The 20,765-nt window shown below is 37.0% G+C and overlaps 1 protein-coding gene across 13 annotated transcripts in view; it reads right to left on the bottom strand.

Annotated features, from left to right (window-relative positions):
* Window positions 1-3,906: 3,906 nt before the first annotated feature.
* TNK2 (tyrosine kinase non receptor 2) overlaps window positions 3,907-20,765 on the bottom strand; it is an 83,695-nt gene continuing 66,836 nt past the window's right edge. For 8 of the 13 annotated variants that reach the window (XM_072408287.1, XM_072408288.1, XM_072408277.1 and 5 more), the window contains 7 exons: window positions 19,159-19,353; window positions 14,930-15,021; window positions 13,192-13,311; window positions 10,624-12,056; window positions 6,175-6,270; window positions 5,690-5,817; window positions 3,907-4,286 (listed from right to left, as the gene is read on the bottom strand). In XM_072408287.1, coding sequence (XP_072264388.1) covers window positions 4,280-4,286; window positions 5,690-5,817; window positions 6,175-6,270; window positions 10,624-12,056; window positions 13,192-13,311; window positions 14,930-15,021; window positions 19,159-19,353 — 2,071 coding nt within the window. In that variant the 3' untranslated portion in view covers window positions 3,907-4,279. The remainder of the gene's footprint in view (window positions 4,287-5,689; window positions 5,818-6,174; window positions 6,271-10,623; window positions 12,057-13,191; window positions 13,312-14,929; window positions 15,022-19,158; window positions 19,354-20,765) is intronic. The other 5 variants (XM_072408283.1, XM_072408284.1, XM_072408285.1 and 2 more) reach the window with 2 other exon arrangements.

Below are 20,765 nucleotides of genomic sequence, written 5' to 3'. Positions count from 1 at the left end.
CTGGATAGAGGAAGACATCTCCTTGTCTACTCAAGGTCTGGATAGAGGAAAACATCTCCATGTCTACTCAAGGTCTGGATAGAGGAAGATCCAGCAAATGGTTCTGGGCCAGGATTGAAAACATTTGCTAACAAATAGCAAATGACTTTTAGGAAATATGTTAGGTAATTGAGGTTTGCTCAATTACTACCATTTACTGGTGAAAGTGTATCCTCTCCAGAATTGAGAGTTTTATTAAATCAGGCCCACTGTGTTAGATCATAAAGAAGACCATTCACATCCTGTCAATAGGCAACTACAAAATTTGTGTGTAAAGTACTAACTGTAGATCTGTATCACCAGTAGAGTTCATCAGGGGTATATTATCAGTACATCACAATTTTACAGATGTTTTCCCTAAATAAGGTACATAATTAACTCTGATGAGCCCATTTCCTTGGTCTTTCAGTGATCAGGAGATCAGGAGATCTATCCAGAACACTCTCCCACATAAACATATAAGAATGTTTGAGAAAAAAGGTACCTGGTCCTGTACACAGTACAACCCTAATTGCTGAGATAAAACCGCTCTGGGGGGGACCTCCTAAACAAATCTCATAGAGAGTCAATGATGCAAACATCAAATCCTTGGTTAGTGAATATTCCTAATTTCTTATTTGAAGGTAGCTAAAAATGAATTATGGATTGGTTTTCAGAAAAAGAAATTTTTGACTTTTTAAACATACTGAAACAGGCAAATACTAAATCTTCATTCAAACGCTACATACAGATTATGATTAAATAACAATACAAGCAAGGGCATAATTTGCCTTATGATAATTTATTCAACAAAATTTTATTAGATGTAATGGTGTACTGTACAAATAGTAAGTACACCCTTGACCAAAAAGTTACTTTTATACTCATTTTGTGCAACACAAGTATCTGCCACTGAAATTCTTGACCACTCTTTTCTATGGGTTTAAAATTAGGGCTTTGACTAGGCTTATCTGTAACTCTTTTGTTTCTAAATTGTTCTTGCTGGAATATCGTGTGTGATTTTGATCATTGTGTTGAAATTATAATGTCTAATGCAGAATTCAACATTGGTTTGATGAGTACAAGCTGTCCTTATGTAAAAATGCCTAAAAACAGCTCTGGAATCAGAGTATGTCTATTGCTACTGTGGGAAAAAACATCTTTGATTCATCAGTACATTGTGGTCTTTGCCTGCATGTGTTGCTCTAATGCTTTTTTTGAACATTTTTTACTGGCACAGCTACTACACACATTCAATTGATGCAATCTAATTTTACCTTTGGATGCATGTACTTTGACAGTAGCTGTTTGAAGAGGTACCTGTTGTTCCCCCACATATGGCTTTAGGACACTTCATTGACCATCAGTCAGCTCTTCGATTTCAACAAATAGCAGTCATTTGAAATCTATGTCATTTGGGTATTTTACTTGAAAATACTCAACTTGATGTGTTAATAAAACATCAGACTAATATTTTGCTGTCTGAGTGTCATAATGATATAAGACCATTATTTTGGATTTAAAATTCCAACAGCCTGTATAATATGTGATAATGGTTAAATGCGTCATCACCATTGTTTTTTTAATAAAATTTGCAGTCAATTTACCAGCTTGATTTTTTTAAATAAACCCACTCCTCCTTGTGGGGGCCATTATCTTCTAGGCTAAGGATTTTTAGCCATCTTGATGGGTCATTGTCTGTCCCCTCTGCAGTAAACAACCTGCTTACTTGCAATTTTTTAGTTATTTAGTTCAACTTTGTATAATTATCTCTACATCTTGTCACAACAACAAAAAATAATTTTTAAAGTATTAATTACGATGTATAACTCCAATCCAAAATCTCACATTCATTTTAAATTCTAGGTTTAGTGTAACAGTAGTAGTGTAACACTTCAAAAATCCAAGATGTGGAACTACATTTCTATATTCTCATTGCATGAGTGTGTTTCTTTCAAAATGTATACATGTTGGCTTTATTTATTTTTTCAACATTTGGTTTTTCTGCTAAATTAATTAGGACTTAATACAGATCTGTGGTAAAAAAGGGAGGAATTATCGTATTTTTAAGCAAAAACCCCTGTTTTTTTCAGGCATTTGTAAACGCTAGTATTTGAACCTGCCTTTATAGCTGTTTTTTAAAGCCTAGAAAAAAAACTAGGCACCAGTCATTAAAAAAATCTACAACAACCAGTTGCAAATGCCTATACTAGACTTTTTAGGTGTTTTTAAACACTTCCCATTCATGTCTTTAGAGGCTTCAGAGATGGCAAACCACCCCTTGACGTTGCATTGATTGTCTAAAAATCCAAAAAATGGAAATGGAAATGTAGCAAAACTGCTTGGAAAAACCTCAGGTCTAAATAAGCCCTTCACTGCCACAAGGAGGCTATCATGATTTTTATATGACAGTTTACAAAAATGGTAAGGGTTTCTGTTTGTAAAGACATTGATAATCTAAAGAGACTCTTGGTGTCTCCTCTGTAACCAATAGAAACAAGTCGGTAACAAAAAGTGATTGAGCTAAATTTGGCCTGGTGTCTAAAGCTGGTATACTTTGAAACATGAAGTGCTCACATCACAAGTGTTTCTAGGTTCCATCATTGCAATGATCAGGAAACTGAATGCCCCACCAATCTCTATCATGAGCACTGCTAGTGTTAAAATGATTCTAACCTTACAGGATTGGAAATGACTGCAATGGACTGTTGAAAAGAGTGTGCTTGAAAACCTGTATAAGTGATCAAGTGATTTTCTAGCTGCCAAAAGTTTGACATTTCCCAGAGAAGGTGAATGATAAACACTGAAATAATCTAATAGCTGTTCTTGCAACCATTACTTTGACTTCATAACTCTTATTTACCGTTTGGACTACTGTAACATCCACCTTTCTGGTATTCCACTAACACGACTTATTCCTCTACAATCTATTATTAATGCTGCAGCCAGACAAACATATTTCCCACCGCTCCTCTTCTGCTGCATCTCTTTGTAAGGGTATCCATTGGCTTCCATTTCACCATAGAATCAAATTCAATCTCCTGTGCTTTGCCTTCAAATCTCTCCACAGTTCTTGTCACACTTACCTTTCTGACCTGGTAGAAAAATACCTCCCTAGCCTCTCTCTTCACTCCTCCAATAACCCACTAATGACTTCCTCACTCATAACCTCATCACACGCACGACTCCAAGGCTTTTTATAGAGCTGCCCAACTCTCTGGAATGGTCTTCCTCGTCCTATTTGGCTTGCTCCTACTTTCTTCTCATTTAAACGAGCACCTAAAACCCATTATTTCAAACTTGCCTACCAATATTCTTCTATCTTTTAAAAACCTTCATTGTTTCCCACCACTACGTATCTCCCCTTCTGTGTGATACTTGTGTGATACTTCCCCCACCTCCTAGATTGTAAGCTCTTCAGGGAAGGGCCCCCTCCTCCTTCTCCTCCTGTGTCACTGCCTGTATCTGTCTGCCATTTGCAACCCCTATTTAATGTACAGAGCTGTGTAATATGTTGACGCTAAATAAATCCTGTTTATTATTATTAATAATAATAATAAGGCCTCAGGGGTTACAGCTATATGTTGTATCACCTAAATGCCTGTAGTTGCAGGCCTATTCCATGGCAAGGACTGGGGTACCCGTAACCTCACACATCCTACAGTATGAAAGTAAGAATCTATAACATTGTATCATGTGAAAGGTTTCTGCAGTCTTAACCCAGATACATGTGTGAAAACTTTTCAAAAACTGAGGCATCTTTGCTGTCTTCAGCATAGTTGCATAAAGGATCACTTAATTATTGTACTCAATACCAACAATTACTCTCTCTCTTATATCACAAGTTATATCACACTAATGTAAAATAAAAGATAAAAAAACACAACCTCATTTTTGCCAAATAAACTTTATATCTTATATTTATATATATATATATATTCATATATATATATAGATATTTTATATATTAAAATTACACATCTTTTTATATAAAAACAATAAGATTCCCATATAAGCATGGAGAAGGGGAAAGAGAAAAACACATTAAAACAGGAAACTCAACATTAACGCATGTCCATGTAGAAGAACACTGAGATGGTTTAAAAGTTCAATCCTTGTGGGTTGAGGAAGCCCACGTAAGGGCCGATTTAGAACCAGAGAACTGTCTTGCAATGCCCCTTGGGTCAGAGAATCCTTTCAAATGCATCAGTCCAGGTAGATAAATGTTGTGCAAGTAAGCCGTCTCTTCAACAGGGATGCATCATCGCCTGTAAAATAATAAGCCACCCTTCATTATTTAGCAACCAAATTAAAGAATTTAAGCAAGAAAATGTCAAAAAATGTTAATACCGTTCCAGTAAAGATATTTCTCTTTTCTCAAAAAGAACACGGCAGCATGGTTTAGGTTTGCAAATGTGCTTCTGAACAAACCAAAAGTCTTCTGGAACAGTGTTTTTTGGATATCCAAAATATCCAAGACAAAAATGTATGTATGGCCACATTGCAGTCATGGAGTTGCCATTAACATGTATACCAAAGTATTCTAGATGCACATGTGATGTCATCTATTCCGCAGCTGAAAATAGGTCAGGCAACAAGACAATGATCCCAAGCACCCCAAAAGATCCCAACCAAAAAGAATCAAGGTGTTAGATATGTTTGAGTCAAAGTCCAGACCTTAACCTGATCAAAATCCTGTGGCAGAGTGCTGTGCACAAAATAAATGCCCGCAAACCTCAGTGAACTTAAGCAATGTTGTAAAGAAAAGTGGGACAAGTGGGGCATTTATGTGTTACATATATAAGCTTGATTAATATTGTTGTGTCCATTTCTTGAGTATTTCATTAAAGGGTGCCAATTGAGCATTTGTTATTCTTATAGTCTATGCTACATATATGCACATTCCATCCAAGTCTAGGGTATTAGTTCAAGGAGATTCCTTTACAGGTATTCATACCAAGATCTTCAGAAGTTGAGGCTTCACCAGCTAATCTCACCTACCTACTACAGCTGCTTGTATGCATGCATTCTTCAAGTCAACATATTCACATTACAAATTAACTTATCCTTTGAACTGTATTTTCCTTATTAAAAAGATGTTAGTTGTTTCTGACTAATAAAACCTTTCTACTTATCACTTTGAATTTGATTTGCCAGCAGTAAACCCCTACCATAAACTCATCTCTAACTGGAAAATTAACTTTGCACTATATATTGTAAAGAACTAGGGGCATGGAAATACATACATGGATTGTTTTTTGTATTCTTAAGAAAATATTTTGTGAATCTGTTGCAAAGTGTCTTACAAAGAGATGTATTAGTAACTGAACTGCTGCTGTAGGCTGACAACATTGAGTCCATGCCTTGTGATTAGTAGCAGCATTGCTAGCATGCCATGTGCACTGCTTCAGTTGGCTTTTGGGCCATAACAGGTGTGCAGGGGGCATGTGGACATCCCAAGAAGCACCCCAACAGCCAAAGAAAAGAGCATTGCACTGTAAGCCTGTAACAAGAAGTGCTTGTTACTATTAGGATCTCTTGGTAAAAAGCATTTCAACAGATGTGGAAAAATTGCTTAACTGTACAGTGGGGCATGATACTGAATATACCTAACATAAATTGTCGGCTATACACTTTGATATTAGGATATAGGTGGCATAAGATGGCATACTTTTGCTGAGAGCCACTGTATGATTCTAGAAGGTGGGAGCTAGCTGTCTCCAGGTTCCAATCAAATGTCTCCAGCACTTTGTGGCACTCCATACGAGTCTTCAGACCCAGACAAAACAGCTGTTCGACCTGCAGTAATAACAGAATGTGGTGTGATTTATAGATAAAAAAAAAAACAAAGCAAATTTAAAAAAAGAGCTAAACATTTTAAAGTTTCACAATGATTTGGCAGAATGTTTTAGAGCAAATGAGGGTTCTAAACCAACACACCCCAGCAAGATTACCTACAGTAAATCACAGTAGTTAGGTATGGCAATACAACAATGCTACCAGAAGGTGGAGTATTTCCTCCAGAGTGGACTTATGACTATAGAGAAGACAGCCATCAGATAGCTAATTTTACTTACACAAACATAAAGCATATTTACAGTATACAGTGTCATAAATATGTCAAATATAAATAATTAAAACAGAATGAAATTATACTTTTAGGTATTGGATAGCCTTTTGGACATTCCAGCCATGGTTCTGTAGCGCTGCCTGACATTCCTCTGTGGTTACTCCATGAACCATATCCTGAACCTGATAAAAGGAAATGATTCTTATCAACACGATAAATTATTGCATTGAATTGGCAAATGCATCTACCTATTGAGATTATTTATTGGTTTTGCAAATACATAGAATATTGCATTACATTTTCATAATTTAACACAAAATTAAGACATAAGTATAAATAAACAGTAGTAAATAGAATTACATATGAGAGATGTTGTCTTTTATGGATTAATTTGCTGTATCACCAGTCTAGTTGCTGCTGCAACACCAAGTGCATTTCCTTACATATACAGTACATAGTACACATTTCCATCTTTCTGCCTGTTCAGAGTAAGAGCTTAGACCGTTGACATTGCAGCAAATAACAGTATTTGGGTAACCCCTGCTTCCTCTACATAAGTAAAGCTAAATAAGGTAGCCAATAAAACAATATTTTATTGCCAAAAATACACTTTTAAACTAATTCAAGGCTGAATATTCAGATTTTTGTACAACCCCAGATGATGGTTCTCATTAAAAGAAATTGCCCTTGTATGTAAGTCCTTAAATATTAGATGAAGCCAAAATATTTTTGGATAGATTTAGGAAGGATAGGAAACCATTTTGGATGTGTACTGAAATCCAAAGCTTCGTTTTCCCTAGAAGGTTCTTCCTACTCCATGGGGAACCATAGCATTCTGTTGCCGGCTGCAGCATATTGGGGCAAGTTGCTTTTGGCCGCATGGTTGTTGTTCGAAGATTTGTGTTGTGGCAGTGTACAACTCTGAATACCCACAGTGTGGTTTTTCGGGCTCCCGAGCACAAAGCAGAAGTTTTCTGTGCTCTGGGAGAGGCCAGCCATACGGTTTTACACTGTGGGTGGGAAATAGCCCTTACTGTCACATTGATTAGATTCACTAGCCAGGAAGTAAGAGGAAATCTGCAATAGTGAGTTTATGTTTAAATAGATTTCAATTTTATTGCAGTACTGTTTCGGTTTACCACTGCCAACCACTACTCAACTGCTCCAAGCCCTGGGTATCAGGAAAATGAATAGGAGCAGCATTTTAATATAGATGCTTTAAAACCGCATTAGCAGGCTGTGGCAAAGCGGTCAAATGTGTCCTGGGGACAGCAGGTTACCTATGATCATTTGCAACATATAGCAAGAGAACTGTAACTGCTTACTAGAGTGTTCTGTAAACGTTCCTCCTCCCCACCGATCCCAGGCACTGAGTGGCTGAAACTAATAGTCAGTGAGGGGCTATCCACACAGTTTTCACCTACCCATCTGAACACCGAAATAAAAATGCTGCTTTTTACCAGATTATCTATAGCCTTTTGAGTAGGGGTATTCGTAAGGAACCAATTGAGCCACTCCTACTCTTATGCCCATAAAAATATGGCCGATGCTGATTATCGGGCAACTTAAGTCTTGGCAGTCTGGTCTATGGTGACTCAGGTGAAGAGGAAAATAACATGGTATCTGGATAATGAGAATATGGTAGCCAGACTCGAGAATCAATTGCAAATCCCATGGATTGAACATTATCAAAATCTCGAGAGATTTTGATGCTTCACTCTTTACTATAAAAGTGCGATCTGAGGGTGTCTTCCTTTACACCTGGGCTCATGTATAGTAACTGGTGTCCCGTTACTTGAAACTCGGTCTCCTTCCCTCCTCCTCTCTCTGCCACCCTTTTTTTTTTTTTTTTTTTGCTTGTTCGCTTGTTTTAAACGTGCCTTTAAATATGATTATTGAATGTATTCTATTGCTAGAATGGTAGTCTGGAAAATGGTCCCAAGATGGGCCTTCACCTGTTCACTGAAACCTCGGATCCCCAGGCTTTCTGCTCAGGTGTTAATTAAACAACATAACATTTGGATTTGTGCCCCCTGTAATTACTGCTGACTGTTTTGTATATACTGTTATATTTTTATGTCCTGCATGTTAATTCTTTTATGAAAATATTTTCTCAATAAAAATGTATTGAAAAAAATAAATAAAATGCATTTAGAGAGCAGTGGAAACCCTTAATATTTGTTGTCCGTATCTCTGATACAGACTTTCCCCACTTCCTTCCAGTTGTGAAGTTTATAGTATACAAGGGGAAACCTTTCTAGAAAAACCGAGTAGCATAAAACCTGGTAAGGGTTCTAATCCCACCACACTACACTCCATCCAAAACTAAACAAAAACTATTTTAGCTGGACTTCAGGTATATTTCTGGATTCCATAATACAATCAGTAATTTTTAAAGACAGGCTATACTGTAATATTTATCAAAGATTTCATATGATAAAATGCATATAACAGGACAAATTAATACCCTTTTCCGATCAGAGCATCAAGTATCACAAGAGTTAGGATAGAATGCATTCAGAAAATAAACACAGACATTCGAATCGCCTCACTTTTGTTGAATGGAATGAGCAAACCATCAGGCATACCTTTATGCTGAACTCTTAGAGTCACTTTTTACAAAGAACAATTTCTTGCATTAGGAATACTCTGACGTCTACACAAGGCATGGCATGGTACTATACTCAGACTGGCCCATCTAATTGATAGGCCTGCAGTTATTACTGACTTGGATTTTCATGCGATGCTTGATAGAAACTAGTGTTAGTTTTCAAACTGATTCTCATGACTCTTTGGAGCCTTTGGTTTCCAGGTCAAGGCTGTCCACAGGGTTTGGATTCAACATAAAACACTGTCCACCATCTGCCATTAAACTATTATCTTCTAGACCCCTTTAGTTTATACAACCTAAATTTATAGCATTTGACAGGTAAACAGCAAGGCAGAGACAGACTGCGTGGCCTTGTATTTCACCTGGGAGTGAAATACAAAAGGCTCCAGACTCCATTTACAAATTAACAGAACTTTTATAGTAAATGTGTAATAATAGCATAAACAATCCAACTCGTGTCTCTAGTGGTTTATCTCTCAATAATGAAGGCACTGCTGGAGGCGGGCTGTGGTTCAAGACTCTCCTGTACCCAATAAATTATCAACTACTGATACACACTTTACATACTCCACTGGTACTTTATGTAGCAAGGAGAAGGAAATGTTCAAATGAGTTCAGAAAGAAAATAAGAAAAAATGTGCAGGATGTGTAAAAATGCAGTTGTAGCTGAGGCAGATAAGAAAGAATGTCACTCACATTTTATTATTATGAAGATTTTAAAAAACTTTCTAAACCTCGCTTTATCACTAATGTGCATTATTTCTCATATACATCTGCACAAATGCCCATTACTGTCCTAAATCTACAGTCAGAAATATTGGCCTCCTAATGAATTTATAAATATGTAATCTAATAACAGTGCCAGATGAATGGTCACAGAGTCCACATAAGTTTTTATTAAACCATATTAGGGTGACATTAAATAGCCAACATATTTTGGGAGTTTTACCACTCCCCAGGACCTGACATTTGAAATAACTAGGAGGATTTTGATGCTTAAACTAAACATTGGCCGGTCAACTTGTCTTATCTCTTTTAATAATGAACTCAAGATTTTGCACATTCCAGGCCCTAATGGAGATGGAAGTGTCAGGGCCCTTAAATTTTCCTGAATGTATAATGTCCTATGGATATGGCCTGATAAGGACCTACGTGGATCTTGTTTACCAGCCTGATGATCATATAGGGCCTGATTTATTAAAGCTCTCCAAGGCTGGAGAGAATACACTTTCACCAGTGAAGCTAGGTGATCAAGCAAACCTGGAATGAATTTCTTCAATGTCATTTGCTATTTGCTAGCAAATGCTTTGAATCCTAGACCAGATCCATTCCAGGTTTGTTGGATCACCCAGCTTCACTGGTGAAAGTGTATTCTCTCTAGTCTTGGAGAGTCTTAATAAATCAGGGCCATAGACTCAATAGCCCTGTCCTGATGAATTTTTGACACCAAGGCCTGCACCAGAATGATCTCTCACTGGTTGCTGATCTCCACAGACATTGCTCTCTCCATTCTACAATAGTGTTAAAAATGTCACTCCTCCGTCCTCAAACCAACAGCTGCCACTTTCTGGAAAGCACAATCCCATCAAAATCACCCACAGGATAGTTTCATATTGCATCAAAATTTCCTAGGACTGATATCAGTATTTTCCTCTTTTTATTTTCAGAATTTAATGACTATCCTATTGTAGAACCAGCTAGCAGATTAAATCTCAGTTACAAATCTAGCTTTAATCATGTATTACCCCATCTTACCTGGCTGCTTGAACAGCACATAAGTAGGTATTGAGTCAAATTTCTTTTTTTACAGGAATAGCAAGCACTGTATCTGCACAAACATTTTGGTTTCTGTTAACACACCATTATCATTCACAACAATGAACTTACTGCTTTAAACAAGATTTGATATTAAAGGGTTACTTGCCAGTCTGATTTTTTCTGAGGGTCTAAAATTATCTGTGCCATCGTAAACAATTTTTTGCAAGCTACAGGATGTCTTCACAGCACTTTTGGATGAACAGTTACTGTTGTTGGATGAAAAGTTTGCTTTAAAGTCTGTTTGCTGCACCATGGGCCTAACAGTTGCAGTAGATATGCTTCTGCTCATTGAAGTCTCTTCTGGACTTCGTGCCTCTTTGAGAAATTTCTCATATTTGTCCAGGTATGGAGGTCGCTCAGGAAGAAGATAGTAATGTGTATTGCTAACCTTTTTACCGTCTTTCACAATAGGCAAGATGCAAGGACCTTTGGAAGAATCTTTACCTTGAGCTTGAATAACCTTAGGGGTAGCATATTTAGGGTCTGAAGCAAAACTCTGAGTGGTGGGCATTGGTTTTCCTGGAGATGTAGAAAGGCCTATACACAAAGGAGAGCAAAGGTTAGACCTCTGTTGTGGGGAGCCCACCTGAAAAGCCATAGGGCTAGGAGTCCGAGATGTGGGTTGAGACAATGGGTCCCTTGGAGGCAGTAAAGGAGCTCTACCCACTTCCTCTGCTCCAAAAGCTGGAGACAATTCTCCAGACCAGCGTTCATGCTCGCGTCTCACTGGCCTGGGAGGTATTGGAATTCGTGGTGGTATTTGTGGTTTGTCCTCTGATATAGTGACAATAAAGTTTGCAGTAGAAGAGCTTGGGCTGGGAGTTGAAGACAGTGAAGTTGACGGAGGAACATTAAGCCTCTTCATGCATTCCTGTTGCAGTTCCTCAAATATTTCTGATGAATGAGAAAAGCTTGCATGCTTTAAATCTTTTGGAGGAAGAAATAGATTGTCCTCCAATTTGATTTTAACAGGAGCCCTTTCTGCTTCTGGGATGCAGCCATAGTTAGCCTCTCCTTTCTCTCTAGCTTTCTGAAGATGGGTTATTTTCTCTCTGTGAGCCAAAAGAACATCCGGACTATTTATAGTACATACTTCAAAATCATCTTCATCCTGTGCCACTTCATCATAAGCTGGAGGAGCTGGTAAAGGTTTGGTGTCCCAATCCACCACAGGAGTTGGATGAAGAGGACGAGGAAGCGAGCGATTGGGACTCTGGGGAGGAGTTTTATCAAGCAAAGAAAAGGCATCCATTGCCAATTTAGCTAACGAAGGAGCAGTCTGTTCCACTATAGGAGAAATAAAACCTGGGCTTAGTGGACTAATGTCTTCTCCAAAGTCTATCAGGGCAACATCTCCTGAGGAAAAGCTACTACTCTTAATACCAAGTGTGTGCCGGTCTGACACTTTGGTGCCAGTCACTCGTGCAGAAGGTTTTACCAGTTTTAGACCTTTGGAGGTTGTAGTTTTTTTGAGAGATAGTCTTTTAATTCCTGATGATATAGAGTCGTCCTCTCCGTTGATAGGATTGTAACTAGGTTCTAAGATAGAATAAAACACAGCATAAGAGTCATGCAATTGGACTTGGTAACAGTGTCATTGTAAGTATGTAAGAAAAAAAATTTAGTTCAGCTAATATTCTTCAGTATTATATATACACTTGATACTGAACCCTTCAAAGTTTCATGATAATTAGAAAATGTACTACATAAAAGTTTAAGAAGAACATCCAAATAGAAGTGACACATTGTTTTGGCAACAGCCTATAAACATGCATCAAGCACACTAGAGCACAGTCATGCGAAGCAACATAAGGTATTATTTTATTACTGGTGACCTATGAGTATGTATATACATGGGCACATTTTCTGCTGTTGTAGTACATAAATCCTGCCATGTATTTACAACTGAGGTGAATGGTATATGCATGTACTGGTGTAATTCACCTTTGATAGACAATAAGATGTTTCTGGCAAGCTGTACCAATTCACCCATAGTCAAATATCTTCAGGTTTCATGGATACCCCAAAAATTACTCAAATAATAATACATCATATTTGCAAACATGCAAACTTAACATTTTGTAAATATTAAAATTATTCAAGTAAAGGTAAAAGTGTTCTATAATGTTTGGCTTTTAAACTACTAAGCTTTTTTAGTTGTAGAATCGCTAGAGTTTGTACCTTACACGCAACATCTGATACCAAGTGTTTCTGTTTCTAGCTCATTACTTACTTAAAAAGGAAAAACACTGTAAATCTGAAAGCACCAATCATGCATTATAAATGACTATTTCAAGACTGTTCTCTACAGAAATAGGATTCTCTCTCTGGGTCAGGGATGTATGGTTAGACTATAATATACAGCCTGTATGTTAAATATGTGATTTTTTTTTTTTTATAATAGGTGCTTTTATAAATAACTTTATGCATTTCTATCCACTGGGGTCTTCATGTAACAATCAATACAGTTAGGAAATGGTGTGTATTTTAAACCACCAATATTGTGTGCTAAAAAGACTAAAATACACTAAATACAAACAAAAATTATTCAAATATAAGGTTTGGGTGATTGTTTTAGTTATATCGATGTTGGCAGAGTCAATCACTCATTCCACTGCACACTGTTAGGCCAAATGTCAGTATGGAGTTATTACATTGATGAAAAACTCTGTACCTTGAGAGAGAGGAACTAGAAAAGTACAAAGCGGGCAGGAGCAGGGTGCATGAAGAAGGGAGCCATTAAACTTACTCTTAACAAGAGCAGCCGGTTGAGGAGGGCGAGGTGGACGCTCCCCTGGGAGAAGAAAGGTCACGGAGCATTGAGAAAAAAGTGAGTAGTTTCAGATTTCAGCAATAAGTTGCAAATTAAAAGAAAATATTTAGTAAAGCAGGGGCAAATTAAAGAACCACAAATAATAAAATAGAAGGGTGGGCAGAGAGAAAGCATAAGACAGAAAAAGACCCTGCAACAACAGAAAAATGAAAATCATCAAGTGAAAGATGAGCAGCACAGATTATTAGTGCAGAGAGTTAGAAGCAAAAAAATTAAAATGCAGCTATGAAAAGAATTATATTAGGTAAAAGCAAATGGGTTCCTTATAAATATAATTACAGAAACCACACACTATACACTATATAGTAATGGCATATGGAAACACAGGAAATATATATTGGTTATGAGAAACCTTGGATGTACTATCAAGAGATATTAAAAAAAATGTTGTACACATGCTCCCAAAATCAATACTAATGTCAGTCTAGGAAAAGATTAAGCTCTGTTCATAATTACATTTTAGAAATGTCACACCTATTATGTGCAAACCTTTTTGGAGGTCTGCAAAGTGTCCAACCCAACCAAATAGGGAAGGATGGAATAAATGCTTGTGCATGAGCACAACATTTTCTGGTAACTACTTAAGCAAGAAAATATATTTATACATAGAAATACATATAGAACTATAAAGATTGTAGTTTAAAGTTTACCTGTATTTACAGCAACTATAGTACAAGAGCCTTATCTCTTGTTATCATACAGCAGCCACTAATGCTGAACTACTTGCAGTACACACCAGGTGCTCCAAAATTCTAATGCAACTTGGAAAGAACTGGGTCCTGGGCTTAGCTGGTACATGGAAAATCAACTCCTGTTCATATGGAAATTAAACCCAAACCTCCCCTGGCACAAGTAACCTTGTCATCCTGTTCAATGTTACAGCCTCTATTGCACACTTATGTTCTGTATTAGACAGCTAAGTAGGAAAAGCCAAAGCTTGTTCATGATTTGATCAAGTAAGGACAGCTTAGGCCTGGAACCCTAAGATCATTGAAGGGATAAAAGAATTGTTTTGAAGCGAACTCAGGAATCACAGCACTGTTGATACTTTATTTTAGGTTAGTTTAAGTCTACTGTAAGATACTAAGTTTTTGATAATCGTACCTACTTTTTCTTATCAAAATGCTACCTTTACCTCCAAACCAGAGTCATTAATTTATTGTTTTCAACAAATTTTTAAGGTTTGCAATGGTACAAAATTTGGGGCTGCCCAAGGTTAACACTGACCTTAACTGGTCGCCACATTTCTGCAGCTTATATATAACTAATGTTCTTAAAATACAATAAAAAAATAACATGAGATTGCACAATAACCTACATATAATGAGAACACACAAATGTGCTCTGCAAATGTCCAGTGTACGGTCTTTATGTTTACTTGTTACTATGGGGGTTGTGGTATGCAATTTCTAAAGTGGAAGCCATTTCACATGAGTTGAATGCATGATTTTAGACATAATAGATTTTATAATGCTTTCAGCAAGGTCCAAATGGCTTCCGTATAACCAGAAGATAGCAGTTCAAGATGTCAACTTAGAATGCAATGTTCTTTTATGTGGTATATTTTTAAGCTACTTACTTTTTGTCCTCCCTGGAAGCTGAGTTGGTCGAGGAGTTCCTTGATCCAGACCTAATATATCAGGAGGATCCATGGGATTTCCCAAGTACAACCTGTAGAGAGCAGTAGAGAACATATAAAACAAAATGACCATATGAATCTTTAAAATATATATTAAGCTTATATCACCAACGCCCATAATCCAGTGATTGTCATCATAAACTAGACATGACTACTGGCTGTGAGTAAAAGTATTTTACTGCTACTATTGTTTCTGCTGTAACCACTGCTAGGATAACTACTCTAAATACTCTTAAAATGGAATTACTACTTTTTTACTATTGATACTCCTGTTGCTACTACTTCTAGCCTTGCCGCTACTAGAGTTAGTAATTCTACTGATACTTCAACTATCAATATTATAAGAATAAATGTACTATAATACAGTATGTAAACAAAGCATTTTCATGTTACAATATTACCAATCTCACCATCTTGCAAATGTTGCTTACAGAATGTACAAAGTTACAATTTCTCAGAGGGCAAAGAATACATTTACAATCAGGTCTATACTCAAGTCTGTTTTGTATTTGTAGAATATGTTTTAGGCATTATTGTTGTGCATTCCTTATGCATTGCATCCATGCAATACTGCTGCAAAATTTTAAAATTCAACACAACAGAAGTACATTGTTCAAAACATAGGTTCATACAATTCCATTCCAAAACCTGGAAAAAAAGATACAAATTCAGATATACTTCAAAAAAGAGGATTTGGCTCTAGCTACATGTGCACAATAGGATGTATGCATTCTGCAAACCCCTCCCGTGGGACTTCCACTTTACCAGATCTTACAAATAGGTTAAGATATGTTTGTGACTTATCTAAGGTTTTACATATCGGGACATAAATTCTCATCCTCAGCAGGTCCTAAAAATATTGAAATCTAACTTCATGCTGTGAAAAACTAAGTACAACCCATGATTCAATAGCACATAGAACAGCCTTTAGCAGCAATAATGATTTCTTGAAGTTAAAAAACAGCCATCACCCCTCCACCACTGTGCTTGACAACTGGTAGGAGGTGTGCTGATACGCTGTTCTGTTTTGCTAAACATGGCAGTGTGCATTATGTTCATAAATTCTCACTTTGGTCTCACCTGTACAAAGGACATTGTTCCAGAAGTCTTGTGGTTTGTTCAGATGCAGCTTTGCAAACCTAAGCTGTCCTGCCATGTTCCTTTTAGAGAGAAGAGGCTTTCTCTTGGCAACCCTTCCAAACAAATTATAATTGTTCTATCTTTTTCTGATTTTACTGTCATGAACATTAACATAAGTGAGTCTTATACAGTCTAAAATGTAGCTCTTGGGATTTTTGCAGTTTCTGTTAAGAATGCATGGTCTGGCTTTGGGGTGAATATCCTGGGAAGTCCACTCACGACAAGATTAGCAACCATGTTAAATAATCTTTCTCATTGTGGAGTGATCGGCAGAAACAATTGTATCTCTGTAATTATTGTTGATGTCTTTCTTCCTTGGCATTCACAGTTTCTGATGAACAATTAATCAAGTGTGTTTGATTAGCAGCATGAAAATAGTAAAGGTCTGTTGGCGTCTGCATTTTGATTTATTCTTGTTATATTTATCTAATCATAGGACCTGCTAAGGACCAGATGATTTTTCATCATGTTCTGATCCATGAAATTGTGGAACTGGAACAAGTGTATTTTATTTCTATTATGATTACAAAGGAAAAGCATGTTCAATCAAGCAAGGGGACTATGGTTACCAGGTTTCTATAAGAACACTATCAAATACCGGGAAAGATTACAACTACTACCAGTAACTTTTTTAAAGTAAATGAAACTCCAAAGCACCAAAAGAAGCCCTGATGCTCACAACATGATAAATACAAATGAATATTTCAATTACATAGCTGTTAAATATACTCTCCACTTACCCACAATGCAGTGCTGGTGGGTTAACAATCCCTAAACATGTATCTGTACAGCTTTCTGGAATGCTCCAAGAATATCTTTTGGTTTTCACAGTTTGATGTCAGTAATAAATCAATACTATTTGGCAAAATTGGTTCACTAAGATGATCTCATATTGTTTAACTGAATATTGCTTTTCCATTTTATTTTGAAACCATCTAAAATTCTTATTTTGCTTTCTTCTAATTATGAGACCCTGCAGAGGTTTTATATGAAGTGTACAGATTGCCCACTGCTTTTCCCATGAGTCTGCCCAGAATAAATTGTAAAATTACAACCATCTACTATCTACTAGCCATTTTATTAAACATGGATACTGATCAAGGGACACTCCTAATAAAAAGGTTACAATATTATCTTTAGGATATCTTTGGTTTACTAAAACTTTAACTTCAGGTAATGTTTTGTAAATAAATATATGTATATAGGGGCATCTGTGTTGGTTCATATGCATCTTCATCTGTCTCCCTCATTCATACTGCACAACAATTGTGCTCCATTGCTCCTCTCTCAGAACAAGTCTATAGATCCTGTCTAACCAGTCTGAAAAACAACAGCTCATCCCCAAAGCTATTAGGAAGGGATGCTAAACTCATTCCCTGATATCCTGATAAAAATGGCAAAGCAATTAAAATTCTGTATATAAAATTATTAAACAAAATATGAAACAAGTAATGCCAAATTTAAGAAAAAAAATACCTTCAGGTGACAGTTACAATCAAGATTTAAAGGAGTACTCACTGAAAAAATGCTAGTTTTCTTATAACACAAACTAACAAAGTGTGCACGTTGCTGGAACAATGTGTTATGACACTGAATAGAAATCACAAATACAAATATTTGCTCATGTGAAAATAACCATGTTTTTCAAACATATCGACTGCAAAAGTCAGGTTTCGGTAACATTATGATGTTAGCATATGGCTTGCCAAAGATGACTGCAGGAATGTTGCAGCCACAGTGTTTCACTCAGCAAAGTCCCTAACGCTTTGCTCTATATCCCTTACCTTCTTGCATGTTGTGTGACCTGCCTAAGATTTAAAATGTAAGATAATTCTCTTTTGAGTCGATACGGAATACACAAATGTTTGCTGTAGAAACTAGCAAATATGACAAATGCAAGCTAAAGCTAGACATAAACACAGCTGTTAGTCAAATTTGTTAACCACACAAGTTACAAATGACAGAAGCATCCTCCTGCAATAAAGTGCTGGAAATTACAAATCATTTTTTAATTAAACCTTCTCTGTTGTTTAGAAAGATAATATTGATTTTGATTTAGCATACTGAATTATCCTCTCTATCATTATTATTATCAAGCCAAGTGCTATTTTGCAAGGCCTAAAGTGTAACATCCCAGCATGTGAACCATATGCAGTACAAGTATTGCACAGTACTGCATGATTATGACGTCTCCCTTTTTGAAGAAATTGATGGTTTACTATGACATTACTCAATCTGATTTCTTAATGGCATGATCTGCCTTCATTATACTGAGAGATGCAAAGTGAGGACTTGCATATTAGTGCAGACCTCTGGTAAAGCAGTGCAACAATCAAACAAGCAAAAAGTATGTACTTTTTGGGAGCATTTTCTATATCAGCTCTAAGTTTTTTAACACTAAGTTCAAAATGACATTCTTCCTCAATTTTAGCATATTAGAGCAGCAGCACACTGAAATGCAGAGGTACTTTAAACTGTAAAAACGAAAGTGGAGTTTAGATTTAAGTGCTGTTTCATTTCCATGGTCTGTAGGTTCTGAAAAATCAGCCTTCCATAACATACAGGCTAAAACACAAAAGGAAATTTGACTGCTGCTTTTGGACAACAAAGTCTCCTCCACTCCCCAGGGAAATGAAGCCCAATGTGCACAATAACTGACCATGAGCAAAGCAGACAGTATGTGATTTTTACTTACTTTTTAGAATTATTTCACTTTATGTGGTGACATTGCAACTAACTTTTACTCATTTTAAATCCTCTGCTGTGTCTAAAACAATTGTCATGCATAGGCTGAATGCTGAAGCACAAACTTATACAAGGTAAGCCCCATAAACATTAGTCTAAATGGCTCATCCAGCTTGTACTATGAATGCCATTATCCTAAAATGTCACATGAACCATTGCATTCAGATTGATGTGAAATGGAAAACAGCATTACATTTTACATGAACTATAACACTGAATAGACAGAGAGACCACCCCCCCACACTGAGCTAGGCATTTGTGAACATTTAGTTATTGGAACTTACTCATCAATCCTGTCAGGGAAGCCCCAGCAGTGAGCAGGCACAGTATCTCCATGACCAGTGTGGATAAAGCTGTTCTTTAGAGGCCGGCTGATATCATGAGCGGACAATCCAGCTACAGAAGTCACAGCGTTCCGTGGAAACTGACCAACCTTCAACGTTCTTTTGTTCTGGCCTCTCCACCAATAATTCTCTGCCCTGTGGAGCAGACAAATGTCATGACACAAGAAAAGACAAGAATGAACAGGTTTCTTTCAGCAAAAGTAATATCTACAAGAGTTGGAGGGGCACAATACACAGATACTAAGACTTATATGAATTATTTAAAGAAGGAAATCTGTCTGTTCACTTCTGACTTACCATAGGAGGACAGGATAACCACAGCTTCCAGCAGATGTCTTCACCCACAGCAGTACAGGTTTATAAGATTGCAGTGGTTACGTGTACAGTTTGTAAGATTACCATTTGGCCAATTAACACGTGGGTGCTTGCATAGTAAAGACTGAGTCAGCCTGTCTTCCTGTCATCCCCAGAGAGGCACGCACAGACACAGCAGAATCCCTGATATGTTCAGATGTCACAAGCACTCCTTCCTGCCTTCTCTGGAATTTCTTTGCTTGTTCACTAATTACTTGGCTCAGAACGTCAGCAACTGAGGGGGCAATGGGCAAGATTGGACAGGTATACTACTATTACTAGGGCTAATCAAAATAAGGCAAACGGAAGTGAAGCCCCAAATTGTGTGGCAGGACACTACAACAGCTCGTCACCCACACAACCTGCCATGCAGAACAAGCCATAGAACCCTTTGTCATAATACACAAGGCAGGGACTAAGTACAGCTAACATAGTGACATGTACATTTCATATTGGGCAGGATATGCAAAGATCATTTCTAAAAAGTGTCTGAGAACTGCCATAAAAAATGTCACTCAACAAGGGTGTGGGACAGCGCGGGACAATTTTCAGGATAGACGTGACAAGTAAGAAAACATAAACCTAACTCACAGTCACGTAAAACCAAGTCTATATGTTCTCATTATCAAATTTCACTTGAATATTTGAAATTTAATATATACCCAAGAGAAAGTCATCTTTTTCTAACCAAATCACTAAAATGTTTTCTCAATTAGCAAAGATTTCTGTAAAATTCCCATAATTATAAGCAATCCTGTTTTATTGCTTCCTTGTGAAAAATATTAGAAGAAATACAGAAAATATTTATTACCGGTAAAGACACAGGGAAAACTATTTTATACTTCTCTAATTTGGCACTGTGGGTTAATTTTGCTTTAAAAAATCTAGCATCTCTTTGATTACTTTACAGGGTACAAATCGGTGTATAAGCACACACATTTACCACACAGCTACTGACAGTCCTAGCATGTGATTAGAAGATAGTTTGAAGGTAATTATTTTCAACTTTCCCAGATGTTATTGGAAGGTTACTTACACAGCCCAGAGAATGAAATGCAACCTGTGTCCCCTGTTCTGACAGGACTTGTGTCACTGCTGCTCTTCCACCTCTTTCCCCTCCCTCCTCACCCCCACCACTTGTAACCCATCCCTTTTCTGAAGATCAGCTCACCTGCCCCCACTGTATGGCTGCC

This window comes from Pyxicephalus adspersus, chromosome 4 (assembly GCF_032062135.1).
Source record: "Pyxicephalus adspersus chromosome 4, UCB_Pads_2.0, whole genome shotgun sequence".
Classification (NCBI taxonomy): domain Eukaryota; kingdom Metazoa; phylum Chordata; class Amphibia; order Anura; family Pyxicephalidae; genus Pyxicephalus; species Pyxicephalus adspersus.
The sequence above is the reverse complement of the archived record's forward strand: the minus strand, read 5'-3'. Positions and strand labels throughout refer to the sequence as shown.